Source organism: Arachis hypogaea, chromosome 15, assembly GCF_003086295.3.
Source record: "Arachis hypogaea cultivar Tifrunner chromosome 15, arahy.Tifrunner.gnm2.J5K5, whole genome shotgun sequence".
Lineage (NCBI taxonomy): Eukaryota > Viridiplantae > Streptophyta > Magnoliopsida > Fabales > Fabaceae > Arachis > Arachis hypogaea.
In genome coordinates, this window is record NC_092050.1 from 128,615,397 (window position 1) to 128,641,988 (window position 26,592).

Consider the following 26,592-nt stretch of genomic DNA (forward strand, 5'->3'; position numbering starts at 1 on the left):
ATCTGTGAACTGAAGATGTGACAACTCAATATGATCTCTACCCACCAGTAATGACGATATGCACCGGTTCCTTATTGCCTCCCCAAACATCCTATGTAAAACATCAACGACAAGTACAAAAAGAAATGGAGACAACGGATCAACCTGTCGCATACCCCTTTCATCTTAAACGGCTTAGATGGCAAGCCATTTATCAGCACTGACATAGAAGACGTAGATACACACTCCATAACCCAATTTCTCCATCTTCGTCCAAAATCCATCTTTTGCAATACAAGGTCTACAAATCTCCACTTGACTCTATCATATGCTTTTTTAAAGTCTAGCTTTATTATCACCGCTTCCTTCTTCCTCAATTTAATCCATTGAACTGTCTCACATGCAATAAGAGCCCTGTCATGAATCTTCTGCCCCTTGACAAAAGCACTCTGTGTATCTCTTTGTTCTTAAATTTTATTCGAATAATATAGATCAGATCTAAATATCTAAGTATGATAATAAAAATAACGTTCTCCTTCAATGGTACGAAGATGCTATGCGTATCCATATCGAGACTAATCTTTGCCATCAACTCTTTGACCAATGGATATCTGATCTAAATTGAGAAAACCTCTTTACAACTCTTTACACACCATAAAATTCTTGTCCAAAATTATGCTAGTATATATTTGTATATATAGAAATAAAGGAATAAAACTCTTTTGTGTTTGTTGGTGTATCTCCTCTACTCTTGTCATATATATATATAGTGTGAGATTTATTATTTATTTTAAATTTGAATTTGAATTTCAATTTAAATCATATCTTATTTCGAACCTGAATTTTATCTTATCTCTATTTCAAATTGAAATTTTATAAATCATATCATATCACAATTCAATTTGAAACAGAATCGGTCAAGATCTCATCCAAACTTAGAATTCAAATGTTGAAATAGAATAACTAATTATTCTCAATTCTCATCTAATATTTTTAATTATCATATTATTATTATTATATTTTTGGTGCTAGCAAAGAATATAATAATATTTTATTTAAATTATTTATTTGATCAAATCAAATAATAATTAAATAATTCCTTAGCAAAGGTCAGAACACTCATAAGTGTGTGACCTATAGGTTCAACACTAAGTGAATAGTAAATTAGTTATACTAAATTTATTAATCAAGGTTGGCGTCTAGCAATACTCCTTAACGATTCGATAGTATGAAGTAATATATTTTTACTAGAAACCCGAGAATAACAAAGTATAATTCCTTACATCTTTCTAGCTCTTGGTTAACCTTTAGAGTATAGTTTAATTGTCAAATTCTAACTTGTTACCATTATTATAATAAACTGTGAATAACCTATGAAACTCATTTCTTCATTCATTCAATCTCCTTGGCCAAGGTTTTACTCATCTTAGATATTATAATCATAGAGCTCAAACTCTTTACCGAGAGTTGGCGGATTCTTTATTGACTAATCATTAATTTTACGTGTTTTTAAAATATACCCAATATACATTCAACTAGCACCCTAGGGCATTAGGTGTCCGAAATCAAAGTATAACAAATACATTGTTAATACCATGATAGCCGCAGGTCAAAGGAGAAGGTGGACTCGAGAAGAGAGCGTGATCTTCTTGGTGCAGCGACGGACTTGCTGCGCTTGAGATGGTGCAACAGAGTAGAGTAGAGCAGAAGAAAGATTCAGGCAAGCAGTTAGCAGTGGTACAAGACGGACTTCGTCTCTCGCAGTTGCAACAGATTCGAACCATGCACAACTAAGGAGATGGTGAGTGACTCTGGAAAAAGAGAGAAAACAAAAGAGCCTAGCGTCGTCGTCTTCGTCAGATGCAACAGAAACAATGTTGATTTGAGCTCGGGTAAAAAAGATTCGGGTTAGCAAGTTTGGGGGATTTTTTTTTTTTTTTTTGAAGAGGGGAAGGTGGAGAAAGGGTGAATATATGATGGGGTTGCCAGATAGAGTTGGGGATTAACAGCGACAGGACGCGATGACAAGAGAACCCTCAAGGGAGGGGTAGAGACAGTTTAGATTAAGATTGATAGGGGATTGTCGTGGAGGAACTAGAAGAGAGGTTGCTTTTCTTCTTTGCCAGAGAGAAGAGAAGGAAATGGAGGGAGGAGATGAAGAACATAAACCTTAGAGAAGATGAACAATTTTTTTTATTTTTTATTTTTGGATGTGTTTTTGTTTTTTTAATTATTTAAAATTTAAAAATATAAATTAAAGTTAGTTAAATTCTAAATTTTAATTAATTCAAAAGGTAATTTTTGTCCAATATTAAAAAAATTAAGTTTTTTTATAAAATTAAAAAATAAAATATTTTTTATTTTTATTAAATTATAAGAATATTTTAATAAAAATAATGATATGATATATATTTAAAAAATAATAATATAAAAATTATAATATATATATATCGTATTTTAATTTATTTATATTTTTATCGTATTTATATGTATAAATTTATTATTGTAGCGAAGTAAATACCTTTTAAGAATAGAAGGAATGTCACTATGGCATGAGAGATTTTTATATGGTTCATGGGCTAAGAAAATTTTACTTCATAGAATAATAATTTTATTCATTGAATTTGAAAAAATGAAAGAAAAAAAAAAGGGGGGGGGGGGTAGAGAAGAGAAGGAATGGAGTTAGCTTCAATGATCCTGGTCATCATACATAATCACAATTAACAATAAAGCTCTAAATAAAGGAACATGTTGCAAAAAGCATCATTGGATTATCCGAATTTGGTTGCGGTTTCGGCCAGTTATACTTGCACCTGTCCATATCGCTGGAAAGTTTTGATTTAAAAAAAAAAAAAATACTTGGATTGAGCTTGAATTGGCTGAGTGCCAGATGTATAATTAAAATATACGGAACAAGAGGCAAACATGGTGGTTGATATACTGTGCTTATTCGGAGAATAATTTAATTGTGGATTCCCTTATCCCTTATATAGTTATATGTTAACTTATCATAATGACTTGAATTCTCCATCATTATTCACTGCTTGTCTTTTCTTTTTGTATGCAAAACGATTACTACTAATCATGCGCATCCTCTCTCAATTCTTATAATGTCTTTATCTTGAGTGATTTTTTTCCCCTTTAAAGTTGATTCACTCCAAAATGACATTTAAGGTTGATTTATTTAAAAAAGATTTCGTTTTGAAAGGAACAAGTGGAGAGAAAATATCTTTGGGTAGCCTTAATTTTGAAGAGACATCTTAGGTGCTTGCCATGTGGCAGTCAATCATAAAAATATGTCCAAGGATTTAAAAAAAAAAAAACTAAACAAAAAATTATACATTTAAATGAAATATATATGGGTATGTTGGAAATCTTTTGAATTAGAATTGATTTAATTTATAAATCAACTTTTTATTTGAAATACCTAAAAAAAAGGAAATAATTTAATTTACAAGATGGGTGCTTAACTCAATCTTATTTTCTAAGATGTTTAAACATAAATATATCCTTTTAAGTCTTATATAACTCTAATTTGCATAATAAGTTATTTATAGAAATATTTTCTAATACTTTAGAATTTGGACACGTCGTTAGTAGAAAATTAATAAAATTTTAAGATTATATTTATTATTTGTTAATCATAAAAATTTAATTTAAAATATAAAACACCAACAGAATTATGACCCAATAATAATTTTCTATCTATCATTTGGTTGAACTATATATATATATATATATATATCACTACAATAAATTCATGGTGAGGTAACTCTTAAAAAATATTAGGTGTATAAATGAGTGTTTCGGCCTAACTCAGTTAGTCGGATGTCTCAATCTGACTAGTATGCAACACCCGAATCGGGAGGAAACTCAAGACACCTCCTCTCTTTCTGTGAGGTATATGACAGCTGAAAAAGGAAGTATCGTGGAAGGTGGGTCTGCTCAAATGAGACCCGTCCTAGGTGCAGATTATATAAGGGGAGGGTCCTACCCCTCCCCAGGTACGTCACCTTACTCTCACTTTTCCTGCCACCTTGTACGGATTTTGATTTGAGCGTCGGAGCCCCTTTTGCAGGTGGTTCTCCTTCTCACCACTCCATCAGCCCGAGAGATCGTGAAGCTCCTTCCCTCCCCCTCCAACGCTTGCTCGGGAGGTTCAATCATGCACGAGCAACCCGCATCCAGGTCCCTTGTCCGCACACGCAACATCATCGACCCGTTTATACACCAATCAATTAAAGGAACAATGGGTTAAGGATATACCTTGATAAAAGGATAAAATTAATTTGTTGTTATGAAGAGTAAAATTAATTTGTTTAAGGATTTTCTGTGTTCTTTCTTTTTTTTAAGTTATTGGTGAGAAAAAAAAAAATAAAATTGAGTATACAAAAGTTTAGAAGGTATTTATAATCTCTTATTAAATTAAAATAAATAGAACTCTAAATCTACTAACATAAAAACCAATCTAATAACTGAATAAACAAAATTAAAATATAAAATTAAATTAAATATTTTAATATTTAAAAATATAAACTGATAACTAATAAATAATATTTAAATTTTTCGTATTATAAATATTTGAAGCACGTATTATATTATTTGAAATAAGAGTTATCTTAAGCCAAAAATAATGTAGTGTATATAATTATTAACATTTAAAATTATAATAAACCTTTGTCCTAACAAAATTGTATGGTTTAAGGCTTAGACCTTTGTAAGTATAACATCCACAATTAATTAACTCTATAATTACTCACTTACATAAATAACACTTTATAATCTTTTGTAGATAATCTATCATAATAAAATATTGATTTAGTATGGCAGTACAACGAGAAAAAAAAAAGTTGTACTAAAAATTGTAGACAATAGAAGATTTTAATTTGGACTGGTATTTAACTTTTTAAATTTTAACTTGTCATGTGATGTTTTGACCCTTCATCTGACTTTTGTAACTTGCAAAATTTTTATTGTATGACGGTGGTGTGTTACAAATTGATTTAATTATCAACAATCTCTAAGGCCTTGAATCTAGGATTGTACATGGATCAGATCTATGAGACAAACACAACAGTCGCTTATTCATCGAAAAATTTTTTAGCTACCGAATAGATAGTCGCAAATCCATCACTAAACTAAAAGCTAATTCCATAGAAGAAATAGACCAAAAGGTAGTCGTTAATTAGTGATAAACTTTACTATAGCATACTCATAGCTAAATCCAAGCTAACTTCGTAGACAAAATGGAATGCTTAGTTGACGCTAATTAGCGAGAAATTGTTCTGAACCTAACTCGTCGCAAGTTATCCGATAATAGGATCACAAATCTATCACATTTTGTAGCAACTCTATAGCTAATATTTGAAGACCTTCAATTAAATTTGTAGAAATTTTGTCACTAAACCAAAGATATTCTAAATGAGAAAGCAAAGTTACGAAGTAGTCGCTAATTTGCTAGGAAATAATATATAGTGCATTACTTGCAATACTATCTAAACGTCATCGCAAATTCCTTTTAAACTAGTAACAAATCGATAGGTATCTCACAAATATTTTGGTTACAATAGTCTCTAATTTATCACTATCATCAATAGTGAGTATGTTGCTAATCCCCAAAATATTATTTAGAATACCAATTTTGTGGTTATACTAAAATAAACATCACTATGTTTTTATTTTAATCATGAACTAAAAAATTATAACACATACAAATAAAATTAGTTCATTAAAATTATACACGTTTAAAGAAAGTCAAACTATATTTAAAGAAATTAGGTATTAAAGGTTAACCTAATAATAACCAAGCCTTTAGGTTTGATCAAGTGCCTATTCTATCTATTCAATAGCTCTAAAAAATATGACTTAATTATTAAACTAACAAAGAAAAAGGCTCAGTTACAATATCATGTAAAAATAAGTATTCAATCACTTCTTTAGAGATGTTCTAATTTGGCTGCACAAATATTGTGATCCTGCTTCTATAAAATCTATTATGCATTACACATCTCATTGATTTCACATTGCACATTAAATATTAAAAAAAAAAACAAAAAATACAAACAATGCCTAAGACTTGGCATTTTATACAATGAGGTAAATGTATTAAACCTCATACTTACTTCTTCAAAATTATAGGTATGTATCTATATTCACAAACATAGTTGGTGGGTTTGTTGGAAAAGGTAAAAATATTATTTTTACTATCATTCCTTCCATTTATTATTATGCACAAAATATAAGGAGAATCATCTATTTTAGTAAATCAGGCATGAACAAGAAATTGAACAGAGGATAAGTCTAAGCATTAGGTAAATTATTTTTTAAGGAATAATGTTAATAAATACGTTTTATGTTCAACAGGAAGTATATTATAATGAGTTTTTTAGCCTAATGTGTAATGATTTACTCACCAAAAGTGTATCATACAAGCTTAATGTAGTAGAATTATTTCTATGAGAAAAAAAATTAAGAAATAGAAAGAAAAAAAAATGAGAATTCAACTATGAAATATTAGATAGTCAACTATATGCTAGAAAAGCTCACAACAAAACTTTCTTCTCTTTTCCTAACAAATCAACAAATGATAGGTTATATTAATACTTTGATGCAAAGTGACTCAACTACAAGTTTGTAATCATGCACTAGTTTCTAATCGCCTAGGCCTCACAAATAATTCAAGCACAAAAAGATTATAATCTGCTTAACCAATCAATATATGCTATCAAAAGTAGTGGTTTAAAAGGTCACAAAAATCACTTTCAATAAGCAGAAAAAGAAGCAACAAAATTACAATTTCAAGAACAAAATATAAAATACTTACCCTTAAAATGGGAAGAGTCGCATTTCTATATATTTGTTGAAAAAATATAAAATACTTACCCTTAAAATGTCCAGGGAACGATTTCTTTGCAGTTTTGTTCTGTAGAAAATAAAGAGTTAATTGCTATTCCAATAAAATAACCACCAAATTTTTATTAAAACCACACTTTTCCAAGACTCAACCAACCAAACTCCTTCCTTCAGGATAACTAATATTATGTTTGACCTCTTCTATTTTGACATTCTAGATTGAAAATTTCCATCTAAACATAAGTGACAACATGCACCCAATAGAATATTTAAATAGCAATATATAGATATATATGAACAAATAGTAAGCAAGTGTTTCGCATTCGAATTTCATCTTATGTTTACAACAATTTATTGACTAACGACAAATTATTAAATGAAACTTCGATCCATGGCAGATTAATTCTTGACTTGTCGAGTTAGAGAATACCGTAAAAAACCAAAAAATAGTAAAGGCATATATAAGATATACTATTTAACAAAAAATTAGTTTGTCAACTGCGAAGTGCGAACTACTAATATGTATAAAATACAATCACAAAAAATATATTTTTTTTCTTTATTAACAACTAGTTGGCAGTTAGCAAAAGCTCAATTTCGTTGGTAAAATAGGATTTTTGTATATTAAATGGATGACCACTTTAAAATGTTTTATGGATTTTTAGTTTAATTTTAATCATTTATGTAAAAAATTTAATAGTTCATATATATTTGACCCGCATACTGTAATATATAATCATTTTATACATATTCCTCAATATATTTTCATACATAGGTATTGATTACTTTTTGTATCCATGTAGCTTAATTATTAATTCTAAGGTTATTAAATAAGTCAGCCCGATCCATTTAGACCCAACCTACTGTCTTAGTCCGTAAGTTATACGAGCTTACTCATTTTTTTTGTTTATTGTCTTTAATTTTCTAGTCCAGACCATTTATAGCTAACTCAAATATCCGACGATCTTATTCAACATTTTTGTGTTTTTTTTAAATAGACAAAATAACCAATTTTTGGAGGGAGGGTAAACAATGTTTAAGTCAAATAAACAAATTGGTCCGACATATTTGACTAATTTTATCGGTCCAAATTAATTCTAGAGCTAACTCAACTTAATTTTTATTTAATAAATTTTTAAATGATTCTAATTAATAATAAACTTGTACGATAAATCACATGCAAATAAATTCTCATAACAATTTAATTATCTTAACCATTATATTTTTTTAAAGATATTTTGTGATTGCAAATGATTAACATTATACCCCTATTTATTAAAATTATTGAATTCTTAAACTTAGTCTTTAAGTTATACTAATATTAAACTTCAATTCAACGTAGCAACAGACTTGTCATGAAAATAACAACAAATTTGCGATTGCATAAAAAATTTTTTAAAGAAAAGCTTTTGATTTGAGTTCTTTGTGAGAATTTTGTGATGATATTTGCTATAATATTGTAGCTTATTAGATATTAAATATTAGCTAGCTAATTAGATACAACTTTAGAAATTTAATTAATCTCTTGTAAAAAATAACTTTAGATTAGTGACAATATTGTAACAAATTAATCACACTAACTTGTTTGGCTAATTTGATTCAAATTTTTCATGAAATTTTCATGAATTTACCTAGAGATTAACGATAAATTTACGATGAATTAGATAGAACATATTTGATAGCTACATTTTTCATGCAATTCATCGTCACCAACAAACAACTTGGATTTTACGATGAATTTGCGACAACTTATTCAATTGCTAAATTAAAGTAACGATGAAATAAGGACTAACATTTTTTTCACAAATTAGTAGCAACATATGAAAGAAGTTAAAGGAATTCAAGTTAGAGAAGAATTATTTCTTAGTACATTCAAACCCTTTAGAATGAAGAATAAACACCTTTTCTTAAGAAGATATCAATACATAAATCAAAAGTAGGAAAAGCTAGTGTTCAACAGAGCTCCTAACTTTAACCAAGAAGAATTAGTTGCTCATGTTCTTCAGAGAAATTCTAGAATGATCAAAAGTAAAGAGTGTCGAAGAGGAAGAGAAGATAGTGATCAATGTGTCTGATTTCTCTCCTTAAATACTAACCCTAATAAAATTCAAATTCCAAACTTAAAACAGAATCAAAATTCAAATAAAATCAAATCTAACTGATTAATATTTTCCTCCAGCCAAAGATCTCTCTCTTTTCTGTTTGCAAATCTTCAATTAATGCTGTGATTGATGGACCTTTGATTAACCACACAAGTGATAAAGAATTGAAGATTTAGTGACTTAAGTTGAAGTCTTTGGAAGGTATATATCCATCATCCCACGGCGCACATGACACGTGCAACATGAAGCTAAATCTTGATTCAAATTACTTCCTATGGATAGTTCACTTTGGACGTGGAAAGTCTCACGTGGTACGTGGCTTAGTTTTCCTTCAATCGTGGCCTTTGTTCGCTCCAGGCGTTGCACGTAGAAAAACTTACGTTCCACACGAAAGTATAATCATACGTATGCATGATGGTTCAAATCTTCTTGTTGTGCGTACGCATGGGTTATGCGTACGCACGATAGCCAACGTCTTACATGAAAGCTAAGCATTCACGTCCCACGTCTACTACGTTCCACGCGAAAATGGGGGTCATGCATATGCATTGGTCATGTGTACGCACGGATTCCATTTTGGCGTTGCACCGAAATGCTCCCACGTCCCACGTTAAAGTTCCTGATGCCCCTGGGAGACTTAATTGGTTTCGTGTGGCATGCTATTCTCTCCCACGTTGCACGTGAAGCTTGATTTCCAACACTTTGTGTCCAATGAGCTTTCTGTTTAATTCAAAAGGCGAATTTGCTCCAGTGCCTTGCACTCAGTGGCGGAACTTGAAACAAAATTTTGGGGGGGCCAGATAGAAAATAATTGTCAAAATATTTTTGATATGGACCTCATTTAAGATAAGCTAGTCTAATCTCATCTCTCTAGTTTGGGTGATATTGCCAAATTTAAAGCCGTTTTTCAATATCTCGTTCCAAAAAGTTAAGATTAAAGTCATCATATGTAACTTTTTGAACTTTTGAAGGTTATATCTCACTTTCTTCGTGATTCATTAAAGTAGAAAAACTATCTACATGTGTTGATATTGTAAAAGTTATATGTTTTTCTTCTTAAATATTAGCCTTCCTCTTAAAAAATGTATCAATTTTTTGATTTTTCATTATTATTTTATATAAAAATTTGAATATATATCCTGTAAAATATGTAAAGAAGAAGTTAGAAGGACAAATATTAAAATTTATAATATTTATTGAATTTTTTTATCAATTTATACAAATACAATAATATTAATACTTATTGAATATTCTATTATTTTTTATCATATAAAAAATTAAATAAAATAAATAGTAAAATATAAAATAATATTAAATTAAGTAAATAAAAAATATCTAATTTTTTATATTTGAACTTAAAGATAGAGAGAGTGTTGTTTATTGAACTTATTAGATACTTTAAGTTATAGTAAAGTATTTTTTTTTTGGTGACTAAATAGAAAAGAAAGAAAAAAAAGAGACAAAACCAAATTAATTGGCTAGGGTCATATCTAAATCTATTAGATGTTGAAGCTCACTCCATGGTTGGCTCCAATTCGAGTGAATGTCCGCGACAGAAGCAGCTGCTTTAGCCATACAATCTGCAACACTATTTGCAGTCCTCTGAATTAAAAGAATAGAGACTCTCCAATTCCAATTCATAACCTCCTGTATATGTTTTGCCAAATCCCATTCCGGAATATCCTTACCAAGCATTCTTTGGTTTACCAAGAAAAGAGCTTCTAAACAGTCTGTTTCACAAATAACCTCACGAAATCCACTCTCCCAAGCAAGAAGTAAACCTCTCCAAATTGCATACAATTCAGCAAAAAGAACACTGCACACTTCGACTTTCCCAGTGCAACCTTTCAACCAACATCCATCAGGATTGCGAATGATACAACCAAAACTAGCATAGCCAGAAGGAGCAAACCAACTAGCATCACAATTCAATTTAACAGAATAAACTGGAGGTGGAACCCAATGCAAACAAAGTGAAGGAGGAGACAGAGATTGATGCATAGCAAAAATAGTGTGAAACTCCCTTACTGAACTACGAATCAAACTCACCACTTTACTAGCACTCCATGAATCATCTATATTAAATAAGTCATGGTTCCTGCTTCTCCAAATCCACCAGATGGTCGAAAAGAAAAGAAAAATATTTTCACTCCTTGCACCTCTATAGAGCCAATCATGTAAATTCGAGTTATCTGAATACAGGCCTAAAAGGTTCCAGACCTCCTTGGCACTAGGGCACTCCCGAAGACAATGAAGAATTGATTCAGAACCATTCTGACATCGATGACAGGTGCTAGATAAAGCTAAACCACGACCCAAACGAAACTCTGCCGTAGGAATAGCATTATGAAGACTAAGCCAAATCAAGAACTTGTACTTCTCAGGAATATGCAGTCGCCATATCCACAACCAATTATCATGCTCATTCCAGTCAAACTTTCTTTTGGCTAGCCAACTATACCCACTCCTAGCTGAGTAAAGTCTAGAAGATGCCACACCCCACGACCAACCCGAACTCTCTCCAGCATTCAAATCTGGATTATAAGCATTCAAACGCTGTTTGACATCTTCTGGAATGATAGAGAAAATATCATGGAGATTCCATTGACCATCTTTCCAAACGTCTCTAATAGTTAAATCAGAGTCAGATATATGTACAAAAGGGACATCTTGAGCAATTGGACCCTCAATACTCCAATTGTCAAACCAAAAAGATTGATCAAGTGACCCAACGCACCAAGAGAAGGCATCCTTAAGAGCACCAAAAGCCTTTGAGATACTCTTCCAAACATGAGAAGCATTGCAAGGGACAGGGCCATCTAAAACTCCCTCATTCCTCATATACTTCGCCCTCAATAGAGCAACCCAAGGCTTGTCCTGACAATGAAAAAGTTGCCACACCAATTTACCAAGTAAAGATATATTAACACACGCAGGATCTCTAACACCCAGGCCACCAAATTTTTTTGGAGTGATCACGGTCCTCCAATTAACAAGAGAAAGACCTTTACCATCAACTTGACCCTTCCAAAGGAACTGTCTCATCATAGAAGATAATTTATCGCAAACCCAATTTGGAAAAAAAGATACCTACATATGATAGACAGGAATGGATGCTGCAACAGAATTGATCAGGCAAAGTCTCCCTGCTTTATTTAGAAGCCTTCCTTTCCAATTAGCTAATCTTCCCCTCACCTTTTCAATCACCGAATGAAAAGAAGCCCTACTGGTACGGGAATGATTAAGGTTAACTCCAAGATATCTTCCTAAGTCCAAAGCAAAACGTATTGAAGAAACACTAGTAAAAATATCTCTTCTACGAGCAGTCACATTTTTAGAACAAAAAGCTTTAGACTTTTCAAGATTCACTTTCATGCCAGATGCCTTGCAAAAAATGTTAAGAGAATGCATGACCATTTGGACCTGACTCTTTGTAGCCTGACAGAAGAGTAAGAGATCATCTGCAAACATCAAATGAGAAAATTTTGGGCCACCCCTAGTGACAGAAACTGGTTTCCACACACCCTCGACCACCTTATGAGATATATAGCAAGCAAGTCTTTCCATACAAAGCACAAATAAGTAAGGAGACATTGGATCGCCCTGTCTAAGCCCCCTTCTAGGAGCAAAACTATCCAATCTATTCCCATTCCACATAATAGAAAGAGATGATGCACGGACACAAGTCATAATCAAATTAACAGTGATGATAGGAAAACCAAAAGCAATGAGAGTACTCTCCAAAAACCTCCAATCCACCCTATCATAAGCTTTTTCAAGATCAATTTTAAAAGCAAGAGTACCTTTCTTGGATTTTGTATGCTTCATGAAATTCAGAATTTCTTGGGCCACAATAATATTATCAGGAGCACCACGACCCGGAATAAAACCTCCTTGTAAAGGACTAACAATATCTGGAAGAAAAGGCCGAAGTCGGTTAGTCAATACTTTTGTGATAATTTTATAAACAACATTACACAAGTTAATAGGCCTGAAATCCTTCATAAAGGTAGGGTTATCAATTTTAGGAATAAGCACAATCAGAGTTTCCATGATGCTAGGATTTAAGAACTCTCCCAAAAAAGCGCTCCGGACAATATTCCAAATCTCAGTGCCTACTATCTCCCAATATTCTTTAAAAAAATAAGCTTGAAAGCCATCTGGACCAGGAGCCTTAAAAGGGCTCATACTGAATACTGCTGACTTGACTTCCGCAAAAGAGACAGGGTCAATTAACCTAGCACAAGCCTCAGTACTTAGAGTGGGCATCGGAACATCCCCTAAACAATCAACCTCAACCTCTTCCGTGGTACCAAAGAGATTCTTGTAAAAAGAGAGAGCTTCTTCCTGGAGAATATCTGGATCAGTAGACCAAGACCCATCTCTAACATATAATCCATGTACTCTATTATGGTTTCTACGTACCAAAGTCTGAAGATGAAAGAATTTAGTGTTTCTATCCCCAAACTTGACCCACTGCTCTCTAGATTTCTGGTACCAAAAAAGTTCCTCTTGCAACAAAAGCCTATTGTAATCTTCCCTCAGTTCAGCTTCTTTAATTCTCAGAGATAACACATCGGTAACCTCCAAACGCCGTTGAATCTGATCAATCTGATATTCCAGCTTATTTTTTCGCACAAAAATATTTCAAAAAATCTTTGAGTTGAAGTCCAAAGAAGCCTGTTGAACCATCTTAAGCCTTTCGGTAACACTTCCAAACTCTTGATTCCAAGCCTTACTAATAACATGTTTATAAGAAGGATGTGTTGCCCACGCAGCTTGGAACCTAAAAGGACGTGAGCCTTTCACTCTGGGGCTACCATGACAACGAACTAAAATAGGACAATGATCAGAATGAAGCCTGCTAAGAATTTCAGAATAACCCTCAGGAAACATTGTCATCCATGCCTCATTAACTATAGCTCTATCCAACCTTTTAGCCAAGTCCCTGCCAGCCTGAACTGCTCTATACCAAGTATATCTCCTACCAGTCACTTTAAGATCAAAGAGCTCACAGTCATCTAGAGTAGTAGTTAATAGACTAGCTCTGTGAGAAGAAAAATAAGCACCTGTACTCTCATCTGGTGCCACAATCTCATTAAAATCACCAACGGCCATCCATGGTCTATTATGGCCTGAATTAATAGAACGCAAATGATCCCAAAGTATACATCTTTTTTCGAATTAAGGACTCCCATATACTGCACTACAAAGCCAAACTAAGTTACTCACACTCACTTTTACTGTGATACATTGGTCAATTTGATCAATAACCACACAAGAAGCATTAGCAATAGAAGATAGAAACCAAATGCCACCCTTGTGTCCTACTGCTTCCTCAATACCAACACAATGAAAACCCAACTTATCCCAAAAATTCTTCAAATTATTAAACATGGTATGAGTCTCAAAGAGAAAGAAGAAAGATGGTTTATATATTCTCACCAAATTTTTGCAATGCACACAGGCCATCTTGTTAGACGCACCCCTCACATTCCAGGCTATGATATTGAAACTATCCATAAAAACAGCAAAAAGGGAGCTCCAATAACAAACCCGAGACTCAACATGATGTCCCTGTCTTCGACGATCCTGCCTTTAATGGACTCTCAAGTTGCAGCCCAATTTTCTCCGTCGAAACTTGTACCATACCCGCCGTCGATGCTCCATCCTTATCTACTGGTGAATTCTGCAAAGAGTTTGGGCGAGGACGCTTTCGCACAGTGCCATTTGTTGTCTCACCTTGCTGCTGATGATGAACATTGTGCCGGGTCCCCGAAGAAGCCACACTAACCGGTTTTCCAATATTGATGCCCCTGCTTAATTTTACTTTGGATCCAGTTGCATGTGTTGTACGTTGGTGATTAGGCCTTGTCCAAGTATTGGTAGCCTTGTTAGGAGTCTTCTTTACTTTTGGTTGGACCTGATGGGTGCTAAGAGAAGGCTTTTGACCCATTTTATACTTTCCTTTCCTAATCACTTGAGTCCAACCTTCCAAATCCTCATGTTGTGCATGGTCTACATGAACAGCATGCAAATCACTCTCCACCAAATCCGGGACAGTAACATTTACAGTCTCATCTCCAAGATTCTTGCCAAAATGAAAACTTGCCTTTTCTACATGTACTGGATTTTTTGAATTTGAGCTTTCTGGCTGCTTTGCTACATCGCTGATCACCTTGGTATTAGTTCCTCCTCCTGCATTGCTGTCAGTCTTGCACACCTTCATATCATGACCAAACTTGAGACAGGAGCCACAAATAAGGTGAAGACTTTCATATTCAACCTCATATTCAACACCTTCAACAAGAATCTTCTTAGTCACTGGCAATCCTAAATCTATCTGAACACAGGCTCGAGCATATCGTCCTCTTTCAGCTAATTTTGTTGCCAAATCAACCTTAACGGGAATGCCAACTGCAGCCGCAACACGGAGCATTGCATCTTCTTGGTAGCACCAAATTGGTAATCCGGAAATTCTAATCCACACTAAAGTTGCTCCAAAACAGTTTTCACTTGATCTAAACTCTTGATCCCAAGGCTTCACAGCCACATAATTTCCCTCGATCATCCACGGACCTCCTAAGAGAACCTTTTCTCGCTCCTCAGCTACATCAAACTTCACAAGAAAGTAGTCAAATCCCACGTCCAATAAATCAAAACCTCCCTTAATCCTCCATACCGTTCGGAGTTTATGAGACAATGCAGTGTAGCTATAATGTTTACCTAGCACCTTAATCACTATAGCATCCTTATAAGGTTCTGCCAAGCAATTCTTAGCTTCTTGGGTAAACGTGACACTCGGTGGCAAGAGATCTCCTTGCTTCCCAGAAACTACCGCAATGTTATCTCTCGATAAAGTTTCAACAAGTGAAAAAGCTTTAGCAATCTTGGAACCCACAACTTTGTCCCTGAAAGAAACCTTCAAAGGCTTAGAAACCCCTCCCAAAATATGATCCTCCTTTTCCCCTGATGCAATCCCTCCCCCGCTCTCCCCCTTATCTCTTCCGCCGATATTACCGGCTGCCTCACCGTGTTTCACCCTCAAAGTCTCTTCCCCGCTCACTCCACCGCTCATCTTCAATTTTCAAAATTGTACAGAGTACGGAGTACGTACTCCCACTAAACCCTAGTTTTTTGGTCTATAGTAAAGTATTTAAGTCAATTGAATTATTTTTTATCTTTTGAAAAAGTACTACTACGTTTTTTATAAAAAAGTTTGGGGGGCCATGGCCCCCCTTTGTCTGAACTAAGCTCCGCCACTGCTTGTACTTATTGTATTTGATGGCTCTTATCTTTTGTTTTCTCTTTGTTTCTTGTCAATTTCCTTTCAAATTCTCCTGTAATAAATGAATTCAACTAATTTAAAGTAATGCTCAATTAATCATAAAATTATTACTAATTTAACAGAAATTCTTAGCAAATTAAGCAAAAATTATGAAGAAAAAACAATAAAGACATCGATGCAAACGTATCAGTGTGCAGCCTTACTAGGATTCCGTTTCCAACGCTCGTGCGTCCGGACTTTGTTCGGAATAGACCACACTATCTATAGTTTGATGTGAGTTAGTTGATTTTTAATAAATTTAACTACCATTAACCGAGTTAATTGCAATTTCAATATAATTTATAGTTCAAATTGAATTGGACAGACTATTAGATTTTACTAGTGTTTCGATTGAATTGGTTGGTCTGGCTTAATTCTGATAGCTATGCCACAAAGCGTTGGATGGTGGAAGCTAGGATGGTGTACGAATGTACGTGATAAAAGATAGGTTTAATTACTCTATTGGTTTCTATAGTTTCGCAAAATTTTCAATTAGGTCCTTATACTTTTTTTCTTTTAATTGAGTCCTTGCATTAAATTTTTTTTAATTGGGTCTCTACACTTTTTTTTTCTTTTATTTAGGTCCCTGTACCAATTCTTTTTTTTTTTTTAGTTGAGTCTCTATAAAATTAAGCCAATTACTACTAAGAGGGACTTAATTGAAAAAAATAATTTGGTGCAAGGACCCAATTAAAAAAAAAAGTATAAAGATCTAATTAAAAATTTCACAAAACTATAGGAGCTAACAGAATAATTAAACCTAAAAAATAAGCACACAATTGGAAAGAAATTCTAATTAAATAAATCAACAATAACTATATGCATGGCAACTAGGAATAAGTGAAGGTTTTAGGGTACATTGCCTAATTCACAAGACATTATCACTGCAGTGAACAAATTCGTGCATGAAATCTCACACTTTTTAATTTTATTATGGAGGTGAGAATAGGGTAGGACCCCGTTATAGAGTTCAAGTGTGCTTTACATGCATGTAGTGTCAGCAAAAGAGAAATCGGACAGTACAAGTGGGAAGGACCTTGTCAGACGGTCCGATTTGTTCCAACAACACGAATTTCTAAAAAAAATTAACTATACATAGAATACGAACGGTTCGATTTGCTTTGTCGAAAATTCAAAAATTCTCTATTTACAACTCGGACTCTCCGACTTAATCATCACCTTTTCCATACACACAATTCGCATGATCCGAGTTCTTCACACTGCAGCTCAAAAAAAATTACCCCACACATTAGTCTAACACCCCAAAAATCTATAACCAATAACAACACATTTGTGGTTTTCATAACCGAAAAAATGAGCCAATCTCATTGTTGAACTCTCTTCCTCTTTACAGTGTTTTTGTAGTTGTAATGGTCTTTGAATAATCATTTCGAATAGCAATTTCTATATATATATATATATATATATAGTTCCAATCAATTTGAGGCATATTTTCATACAACACATACATTTGGACGAATCAAACATTTTGATGAGTTACATTAGAGCTTATTTTAAACCAGCATTATAAATAAAAAAAAAATCCATCCTTAACGAATATTTATTTATAATGCTGGTTTTTATAAATAAAAAATAAAAATAAATATTCATTTTTATAATAAAATAAATATTCCTCCTTAACGAATAAACAATAATTAAATTTTTATATAAAATTTTGTTATATTATATATCAGGCCGGATTAACGCTTTCTATTTTAAGAGAACCCATTTAAAAGAGTCTTTAATATTATCAACTTAATTAGTTGAATAGTTAGTTTAAAAAAATACAATCATCAAACTTGTGAGGAAATATCATAAACCAAATTTAGTAATTTATGAACCAATCAATTTGTTCTAGTCATAATTTAATTCACTTAAATTTAATCTACGTTTAACCAAATAATTCACCGGTTTCAAACCTATTCTCATCAAAATGCTACTAGAGCCAAGCATGTGATTAGTATTACTGGGTTAAGAGTGATGTTATCTTTGATACCAATCATCATGCAAATTAAGTTTAATTCATAACAATTCTCTCATGCTTTTTTTGCTTACCTAATTACTTGTAATTATACTTTTAAACCCATCTCGTCCTATACTATCTTTCATTGCAAAGAGTGTCTTGAAGAACAAAGTTATTACTTGAAGCCACATAATAATTAGCACACTTGTTGTTTACTTGTTTATGTGCTTATCTTACACTTCCTATTTTCTTTTCTTTTCTTTTTTTCCTTTCATATGCAAGTCTTAGGCGTTGCTTTGAATCCCATATGACTTTGGATTAATAGGGAAATAAAAAAAATGGTGAGGTCTCAGTGCTATGACAAAATTAGTGTCAAAAGGGGTGTTTGGAGTCCAGAAGAAGATGCAAAGATAGTTGCATTTGTGTCAAAGCATGGACCTAGTAACTGGACTTCTGTCCCAAAAAAAGCGGGTTAGCATTGTTTTAAGAATTCAAGTTAATGGAATTAATTTTATTATTTCTACCTGGCCTTCACTAGTAATGTTGAATTCACTATTTGTCAACTATTGACTGTTTAATAGACTAATAGTAAGTAAAAACATAGCAGTGTAGGATTTGGTTTATCATGGTAATAAGTTGTCATCATTTTCCTAATTCGAATTTTGGAAATGCAAAAAAATTATGGTTAGAAGAGAACCTTTTCTGCAAATTTTAATGAGTCAATTAGGATTATTCTTGTTCTTGGTAATAAGTTCCAATGAACAAGTGATTTCTTGTAATGGCTAGTAACATTTTTTTTTCATTTTTTTTGTTGGATGCGAAAGGATGCTTATCTAATGAACAACATATAATTCTTAATTGATAGTTTACCAGATGCGTGTTTTGGAACTCCAGTAGGATTGTCTAAAATGAATTATATAGAACAAAACTTCACAGTTAACTGTAATGTCAAATTGATTATAATAATACCCTTGTTTTTAATTGATTATGGTTGCAAAATCACTTTTCTAATATGCAAACGTTTTTGTAGAATATATATATTGCTGAGATTTGAAATCTTCTTAATTATATGTGTTGCATTTGAGGCCATTATTGACGCAGGGCTCAAGAGGTGTGGAAAGAGTTGCAGGTTCCGGTGGACTAATTATCTCAGACCTGATCTTAAGCAAGACACGTTTACATCCCAGGAAGAAGATCTAATCATTAAGCTTCACGCAGCCATAGGAAGCAGGTGAATATTGTTGGTTAATCATTCTTCTATATATAAGTCTTGCTTTAGCTAGTTGATTATTTTGTGAACTCATTTATAATATATATATATATATATACTTTTTTTCGTGTTATCTTGTTGAATATATAAAAAAAACGAAAAGGAATTGAGATCTGATTTCTATATATGAAAAAAAGGAAAAGCATTGAGATCTAATTTCTATTCGGTTAAAACTTTGTTATCGTGTACCATGCATGGACACTGACACAAAAATAGGACACGACACGATACAAGACACAGACATGCGAATTTAAAATTCTTATAAGATATTGGGATACTGCATATATATAAAATATAAAGTATTTTTAGATAAATTATAATGATATTTTAGTATTTTATAATATTAAAATATGAATTAATTTTTTAATTATTTTTAATATTTTTTAATTATATAAAGTGTTTAAAATGTATTTTGTTTTAATAATTAATAATATATATTATTTTTAAACTCATTTAAAAAATATATGTTAAGAATAAGACTGGACAAGCTGACATGTGATAGTATTTAGGTGTGTTTAAACATGTTTGACAAAAAAAATTTATTTTTTATTAAGATACAATTGAACACAAAAAACACGCTTATCAGACGAGTGTCGATGTGTGTCGTTCCAAAATATATTGGACACAGAAACACAATAAATAAAAAAGTGTCCATATTTTGTCAAGTAACTTTCTAGCTTAAGCCAACCTCTTGTTAATCTTGATTGGTATTTTATTGTTCTAGATGTTACCACTTTGTGTCATAGTCATACATAATGTTAAATAGATCATGTCTTTGTATTTGGCCCACCCAACAAGTTTTGGGTGTTTGGGTGCACTAAGTTGTAAGAAAACGCCAACATCCCTCCATGTATTTACACCGGCGGCTAGTATTTACATCAAATGCTTATTTTGCCCCATTTATAGTGTTGATCACCAGCAGTATTGTCTATATCTTGGGACTTGGGAGAGGAGCGGTAGCATTCCATTGAAGAACACTAAAAAACATGTTAGTCCCATATACATACAAGATAAATATAATGAAAACCCACATTAATTAATTTTTCTCTCATTTTATGTTTCTACACTGCACTGGAGCAATCACCGTATTATTACACATATTTCCCTCCTAGTATAAAGATATAAAACTACACCTTAGTTTTGTATAATTATTAATGTAGTTGTCTACGTGTCTTGTTAATGTATCACAGGTGGTTCATAATAGCCCAGCAACTCCCTGGGAGAACAGACAATGATGTGAAGAACTACTGGAACACAAAGTTGAAAAAGAAGCTCTCTCAAATGGGAATAGACCCTGTTACTCATAAGCCCTTCTCAAAGCTAATTGCTGATTATGGAAACATTGAGGGTTCTCATAGCCAAAAACCAACTAACCAAACTAGCTTTATCAACAACAAAGACTTAAAAAGAAGTTCAATTCTCTTAAATGCAGAGCCATACCAAACCCTGAAGCCACAGGGGGTTATTTCTAGAATCACCAATAATAATAATAGCCAACAACAAACCCTGCAAATGGAACCAATTACTGATAAGACTAATCTTTCATTTAACTCCTTAACGGATCTTACAATGATGCCAACGGTGATAGGTTCAACAGATTGTTGCATAGAGACTGAGAATGAGACCATTACTTGTTCGTCTTCTTCAAGTTGTTCCACTCCAGACCAAGACGCCTCGCCGGTGGCATCACATTTCCGTTGGAATGACTTCCTTCTAGAAGACGCCTTTGTGCCAACTGCCGATAACAATGATCAAGAAATGGTGAAGGCTGGTTTCTTGTCAAAGGAGTTACTTGTATGCCGAATTGAGAATGTGTCCCGACAAAGTTGGAACAACAAAGAAGCAATAAGCAATGACTTTCAGCTCTCGTCATCATCGTCGTCATCATCTTCCTATGAAACTTCGTTTGTAGAAGCCATGCTTGATCAAGAAAATGAGATGTTTCTGAACTTTCCTCACCTAATGGAGGAACCATCCCACTACTAAGCTTATATTTAATTTCTTCGTAACAAAAATTTGCGGATAACGGTCTTTTATTTGCCAAAGCATCAGCTGACCAATTGCATATTATTAACTTGATATGTGTGAAATTCAGAATTTTCTTCTCTAACAATGTTCACCATACTAGGAAATAGGAAATTTATAATAAATATGGGAAGATACTTCGAACCCCTCTCCTTCATGATAGGGTGACTAAAGGGGATCTCCAATTCATCTTTCATATGATAAGGAACAAGCTGTAATGGTCCTCTCGCTTGCAAGTAGTAGGATTGCTCTACCCTAGTCTTCTTTCTCAACCATTGTTGGTTAATAACTGATTCTCAGCTAGTTAATTGTTAGCTGCTCTTAAGATATCTTTTATGGTGCTTAAATTTCACGCCTAGAATTTAGGCAAATTAGACACAATTTCTATAGGTGTCAAAGAGTTCCCCTACTTTCAATTTGTTAGCTAGAGTAAATTAATTACCATGGTTAGTTGGAGTTTGTAAACTATACTTAGATGTAAGATTAAGATTTAGCTTGTATATAAACAACACTCTACAACATGTCTGGCCTCAATCAAAGCTAATTTCTCATTCTCTAACTTCACTTGCTGCTTCTTTGCTCGAGCTCCGAATTCTGTACCAGTTAAGAAGAATTTGTCATGGTGCGGTGAGCATAGAGAAGAGAAAGAGCGATTATTAAGACCTTGTGTAGTCATTCATCAATCGCAAGGTTGAGTCGTGAGTTTGACGAGTTTAAAGAAGTATCCATTAATGAAGATACCTTCAAATGTAAATATGAAAAATCTAGCTTCTCTAACGAATTCACAAAATCATATCGTCTTAGAAGTAGTGTGTTTGATGAGTTAGTTGATGAACATTCAAGCTCAAGCCTTAATATCGAAGGTTAGTCCGCTCCAAGATCCCACCAGTCCCTACGTCCAAGCGAAAATCCCAGTATATCTTTAACACCTTTTCCACTTAGAACTCACACATGGGCAAGATTTGCATGGTTATTTGTTAAATTGAAGAACAAGACAATTTTTATTGATGAATTTGCGAACAAACCTGATACAGGTGATGAAATGTTTGAACCCTGATGCAACACTTTCTTGATTTCATGCTTCATTGTGTTCTGAAATTTTGCATAGTGTTAGGTGGTGCAATGTTGCCTCAGCTCTTTGGAGGAATCTTAGACACAGGTTCTACCAAGGTGATTTGTTTAGGATAGCTAAGTTGGAGGAAGAATTGCTTGTATCCAAGTAAGGAGATTTATTTGTTAGAGTTTTTTACAAAGCTTAAGAGTTGCAAAAGGATCCTTGTTCATGCAGGTTTAGAGTGGTTAGAGAGTATTAAAAACAAGCACAGTTAAGATTTTTAAGAAGCTTGAATGAACAGTATAGAAGTGCGCGCTCTTAGGTCATGCTCGTAAAGCCATTACCAGATGTCAATACTACTTACTCGTAAAGCCATACCAGATGTCAATACTATTTTAAATCTAAACTCAAATATCCTAACAAAAACCACCACATCCAAGCCACCAATAGTAAGTTTCTCATCCTCAGTCACTTCCCACGATTTTTAGTATTCCCCTGCCCTAAGGTTGGAAACTCATTAACATGAATTGCTTTCTTTGTACTAATAAATTGATAATAGCATCGAAAAAGAGACAACAAAATGAATCCAAGCAAAAGTCAAGAGAGCAACAATATACATCCTTTTTTGATATAAATATATTAGTATATGGCATGGATTTCTTTATATAATTATATTAGCACAAGAGTGCAACATTAAACGAACTATTCCTCTCTTTGGTTAAGATGTATGTACCTTAAAACAATAAAGCAAAGGATCCAAAGGAAAAAGAAGAATGATCATTCACCTTGTATTTATCAAAATTAAAAAATTTAACATAATTTTATATATTAATAAATAATTAAATATCTAACTTTATTTTTATATTCATATCTATTATTTTTATTAAATTTTAAAAATTATTTTATCAAACATAATTATTAGGGATAAGTATTGTTTTGGTCCCTAACGTTTAGGGTCAAAATCGAAATCGTTCCCAACGTAATTTTTTATTTAGAATCATCCTTAACGTTTTTTTCCGTATTAAATCGTCTTTTTTAATAAAATTTTAAATTTTATAACTAAATTACCCTTATTCTAATAAAAAAATTTAAAATAAAAAAGGAAAAAGAACGCGGGAGGAGGGGAGAAAGGAAAGGGAAAAAGATGAGAGGGGCAGGAAAAGGGGAAAGGGAGAGGGGGAAGGGGGACGGGGGACGGGGGATGGCGCCTGCGAAGAGCCACCGTCGCCGTCGGAAATTGCGAGGGAGAGAGGAGACGCGAGCCACTGCCGCCGCTGACCTTGCCGCCTCGCCGCTGCATCTGCACCTCGCCGCCTAGCCGCCTCGCTGCTGTTGCACCTTCCTGTTCCTGCTTTTGCTTCTGCTTCTTGTTTCTGCTTCTGTTTCTTGCTTCAGCTTCTGCCTTCTGCTTCGGCCTCTGCTTTCTGCTTCTACTTGAGCTTTTGCTTCTACTTCTGCTTTTGCGTTTGCTTTTTCTGCTTCTGTGTCTGCTTCTGTTTCTATTTTTGCTTCTAATTTTGATTTTGATTTCTTATTTTTTGATTTATTATTTTTTGATTTCATTGTTGTTGTGTGTTGATTTTGTTGTTGAATTTGATGTTATTTCTGAATTTGAATAATGTGTTATTATTGGTGTTTTTGAATCTGATTATTAGTATTTGATGACAGTAAGGGAAGTGGTGGTGGTGGTAAAGGTGATGGTGCTGGTGGTGGTGGAGGGTATTTTAGGGGTGGCAACGGGGCGGGTTTTTGCTCTACCCGACCCCGACCCTGCCCCGCCCAACAAAAACCCGCATCAAACCCGTCCCGCCCCTACTTGCGGGTAGTAAAATGTTAAACCCTAACCCACCTCTGTGGGTACCCGCCCCGCCCCTACCCGCCTCTATAATTATTAAATCCAACAAATAAAATTAAATTTTAAAAATTATATAACCACCATTTACATACATAACATAAATTAAAGTAAAAATTTAAATATGATAGAATATTATTAATCATTTTACTAATTATTTTATATATGTTACATATATTATATATTAAAATATATATATATATATATATATATATATATATATATATACCGGGGCGGGTAGGGGCGGATTTAACCTAAACCCGACCTCGCCCCGCCCCGCCCAAGAAACCACCCCGTTAAAACCCGCCCGGTGCGGGGGCGGATAATTACCCGCCCCGAACGGGTAGGGGTGGGGTAGGTACCTGCGGGTTTAGGTAGTGTTGCCACCTATGTTTGTCCGTAAAAAGTTAAAAGGACGATTTTAATACGAAAAAAAATGTTAAAGACGATTCTAAATAAAAAATTACGTTAGGAACGTTTTCAATTCGAACCCTAAACGTTAGAGACCAAAACAATACTTACTCCTTATTATTACAACTTATGTTTATTAAAAGTGATTTTAGTTTGATTTATCAAGCACAAACGCAAACAATTTTCAAAAAGTTATTTTAGACGTCAACATTAATAAAAAAATTTTAAAAATAAAAATTTTATCAAACTAAATCTATATATAAAGGTAAGCCTTGAACAAAAGAATGGGATAAACAAAACAAACTGGAGTGTTGAATTGTGGGATTACAACACAAGAGTTTAAATAAAAAAATTATGAACAATAATTTAAAAAAAATAAATCATATGAACAATTTTGTATATTACCTCAATATTTTATATTTACTACATGAATTTATTGGAAGTAATATATGTATTAATATCACAATATTTCTTAAGATAAAATAACAACGTACAATAAATTAAAATTTAATGAAAATTCGTTAATTTGGTGAAAAATTTTAAAAATTGGAACCATGCATATGTGCATCAATTAAAAAAATTGAAAACTACTCAATTAAAATTCTTGTTATTTGAATAATAAAACTATATGTACCCGTGTCCTACACGCATAATATATAAAAATATAAAAAAAATTAAATATTTTGAAAAAACACATAGTATTTATTATAATGAAAATTTTATAAAATTAATTAAATTCAATAGTTAATTTGATTTTAATATTAAAAATAATGAATAATTATTTTACTTGGTTCATCTAAGGCTATCTTAAAAATTGGCTTCGCGGAAATTTTGAGAAAATTTCTGATAGCAGTCTTCTTTGAATAGAATTACAAGTTATATGGTGTGATTTAATTTTAGTAAGAGATTAGCAAGCTACTCAGATTGTATGCGAGGCAAATTCTAGAAAAAAAAAAATTTCTTGGTGAATAATTGAAAAACACCTAACCTCATGCGGATTTGTATTTAATAATAAAAGGTATTTGAGTTGAAATTATAGCACGGTTAGTGTGTTAGGTTAATTTTGATTCAAAGGGAGACAAATAAGCCACCAAATTGGTTAGCTAAGCATGGAGCCTTAAGAGCTATAGAATCGATCGAGTAGATTTTTCTAATAACTTTCCAGATTCACTTGCTAGAGATGCACCTTCTTTAGGAGTTATTTTTTCTTCTTATTATTTTTTCTTTTTTTCTTCCTTTGTCTTTTAGGTTTTATGCCAACAAAAAAAAAAAAGAATAATTACTCATTGATTACATAGTTTATGATTAAATTGAAATATTTACATTAAGATTTTATTGTTTTAAAGATTTCTCTTTAAACAACATTAGTAGTTAAATTTGCAGGCATTTTATCATAATTCATGAATAAAACTTTTAAGTCTTTTTATTCTTTTATTAAAATCGATTTGAGTAAGTACAATCTAACATGAGATAAAATTTGCTTGAACCTTTTTGTATTATCATAGGAATAGCGATAGGTATCCATAAGGTAGATACCCCTTTTTACCCCATTGTTGTTTATGAAAATGCCCCTCTCATCCCATTTCTATTGTAGATCCTCTTTTAATTATTCCAGTGGGAACGGTGGATACTCGCAAATATCCATAGGTAGTGTCTTTATTTTTTTTTTAAAAAAATTAACATATAACACATGAAGTAACACAATCTAAAGTTTCAAACACAGTTTAACATAATCCAATACAAACGTTAAATATCCA

General features: G+C 32.9%; 2 protein-coding genes across 2 annotated transcripts; one reads left to right on the forward strand and one right to left on the reverse strand.

Annotated features, from left to right (window-relative positions):
* Positions 1-13,580: 13,580 nt before the first annotated feature.
* On the reverse strand, positions 13,581-14,051 carry LOC140179314 (uncharacterized). Its single transcript, XM_072218038.1, has one exon. The coding sequence runs from the start codon at positions 14,049-14,051 to the stop codon at positions 13,581-13,583; it is 471 nt and encodes a 156-aa protein (XP_072074139.1).
* Positions 14,052-18,561: 4,510 nt separating this feature from the next.
* Positions 18,562-21,479, forward strand: LOC112747149 (transcription factor MYB35-like). Its single transcript, XM_025795154.2, has 3 exons — positions 18,562-18,694; positions 19,325-19,454; positions 20,684-21,479. The coding sequence occupies exons 1-3, from the start codon at positions 18,562-18,564 to the stop codon at positions 21,477-21,479; spliced, it is 1,059 nt and encodes a 352-aa protein (XP_025650939.1).
* Positions 21,480-26,592: the final 5,113 nt, after the last annotated feature.

Coding starts and splice junctions, on each gene's coding strand:
- LOC140179314 (XM_072218038.1), bottom strand. CDS start 14,051: ATGGCCGTTGGTGATTTTAATGAGATTGTGGCACCAGATGAGAGTACA.
- LOC112747149 (XM_025795154.2), top strand. CDS start 18,562: ATGGTGAGGTCTCAGTGCTATGACAAAATTAGTGTCAAAAGGGGTGTT. Junction 18,695..19,324: donor TTCTGTCCCAAAAAAAGCGG/GTTAGCATTGTT, acceptor TTATTGACGCAG/GGCTCAAGAGGTGTGGAAAG. Junction 19,455..20,683: donor CACGCAGCCATAGGAAGCAG/GTGAATATTGTT, acceptor AATGTATCACAG/GTGGTTCATAATAGCCCAGC.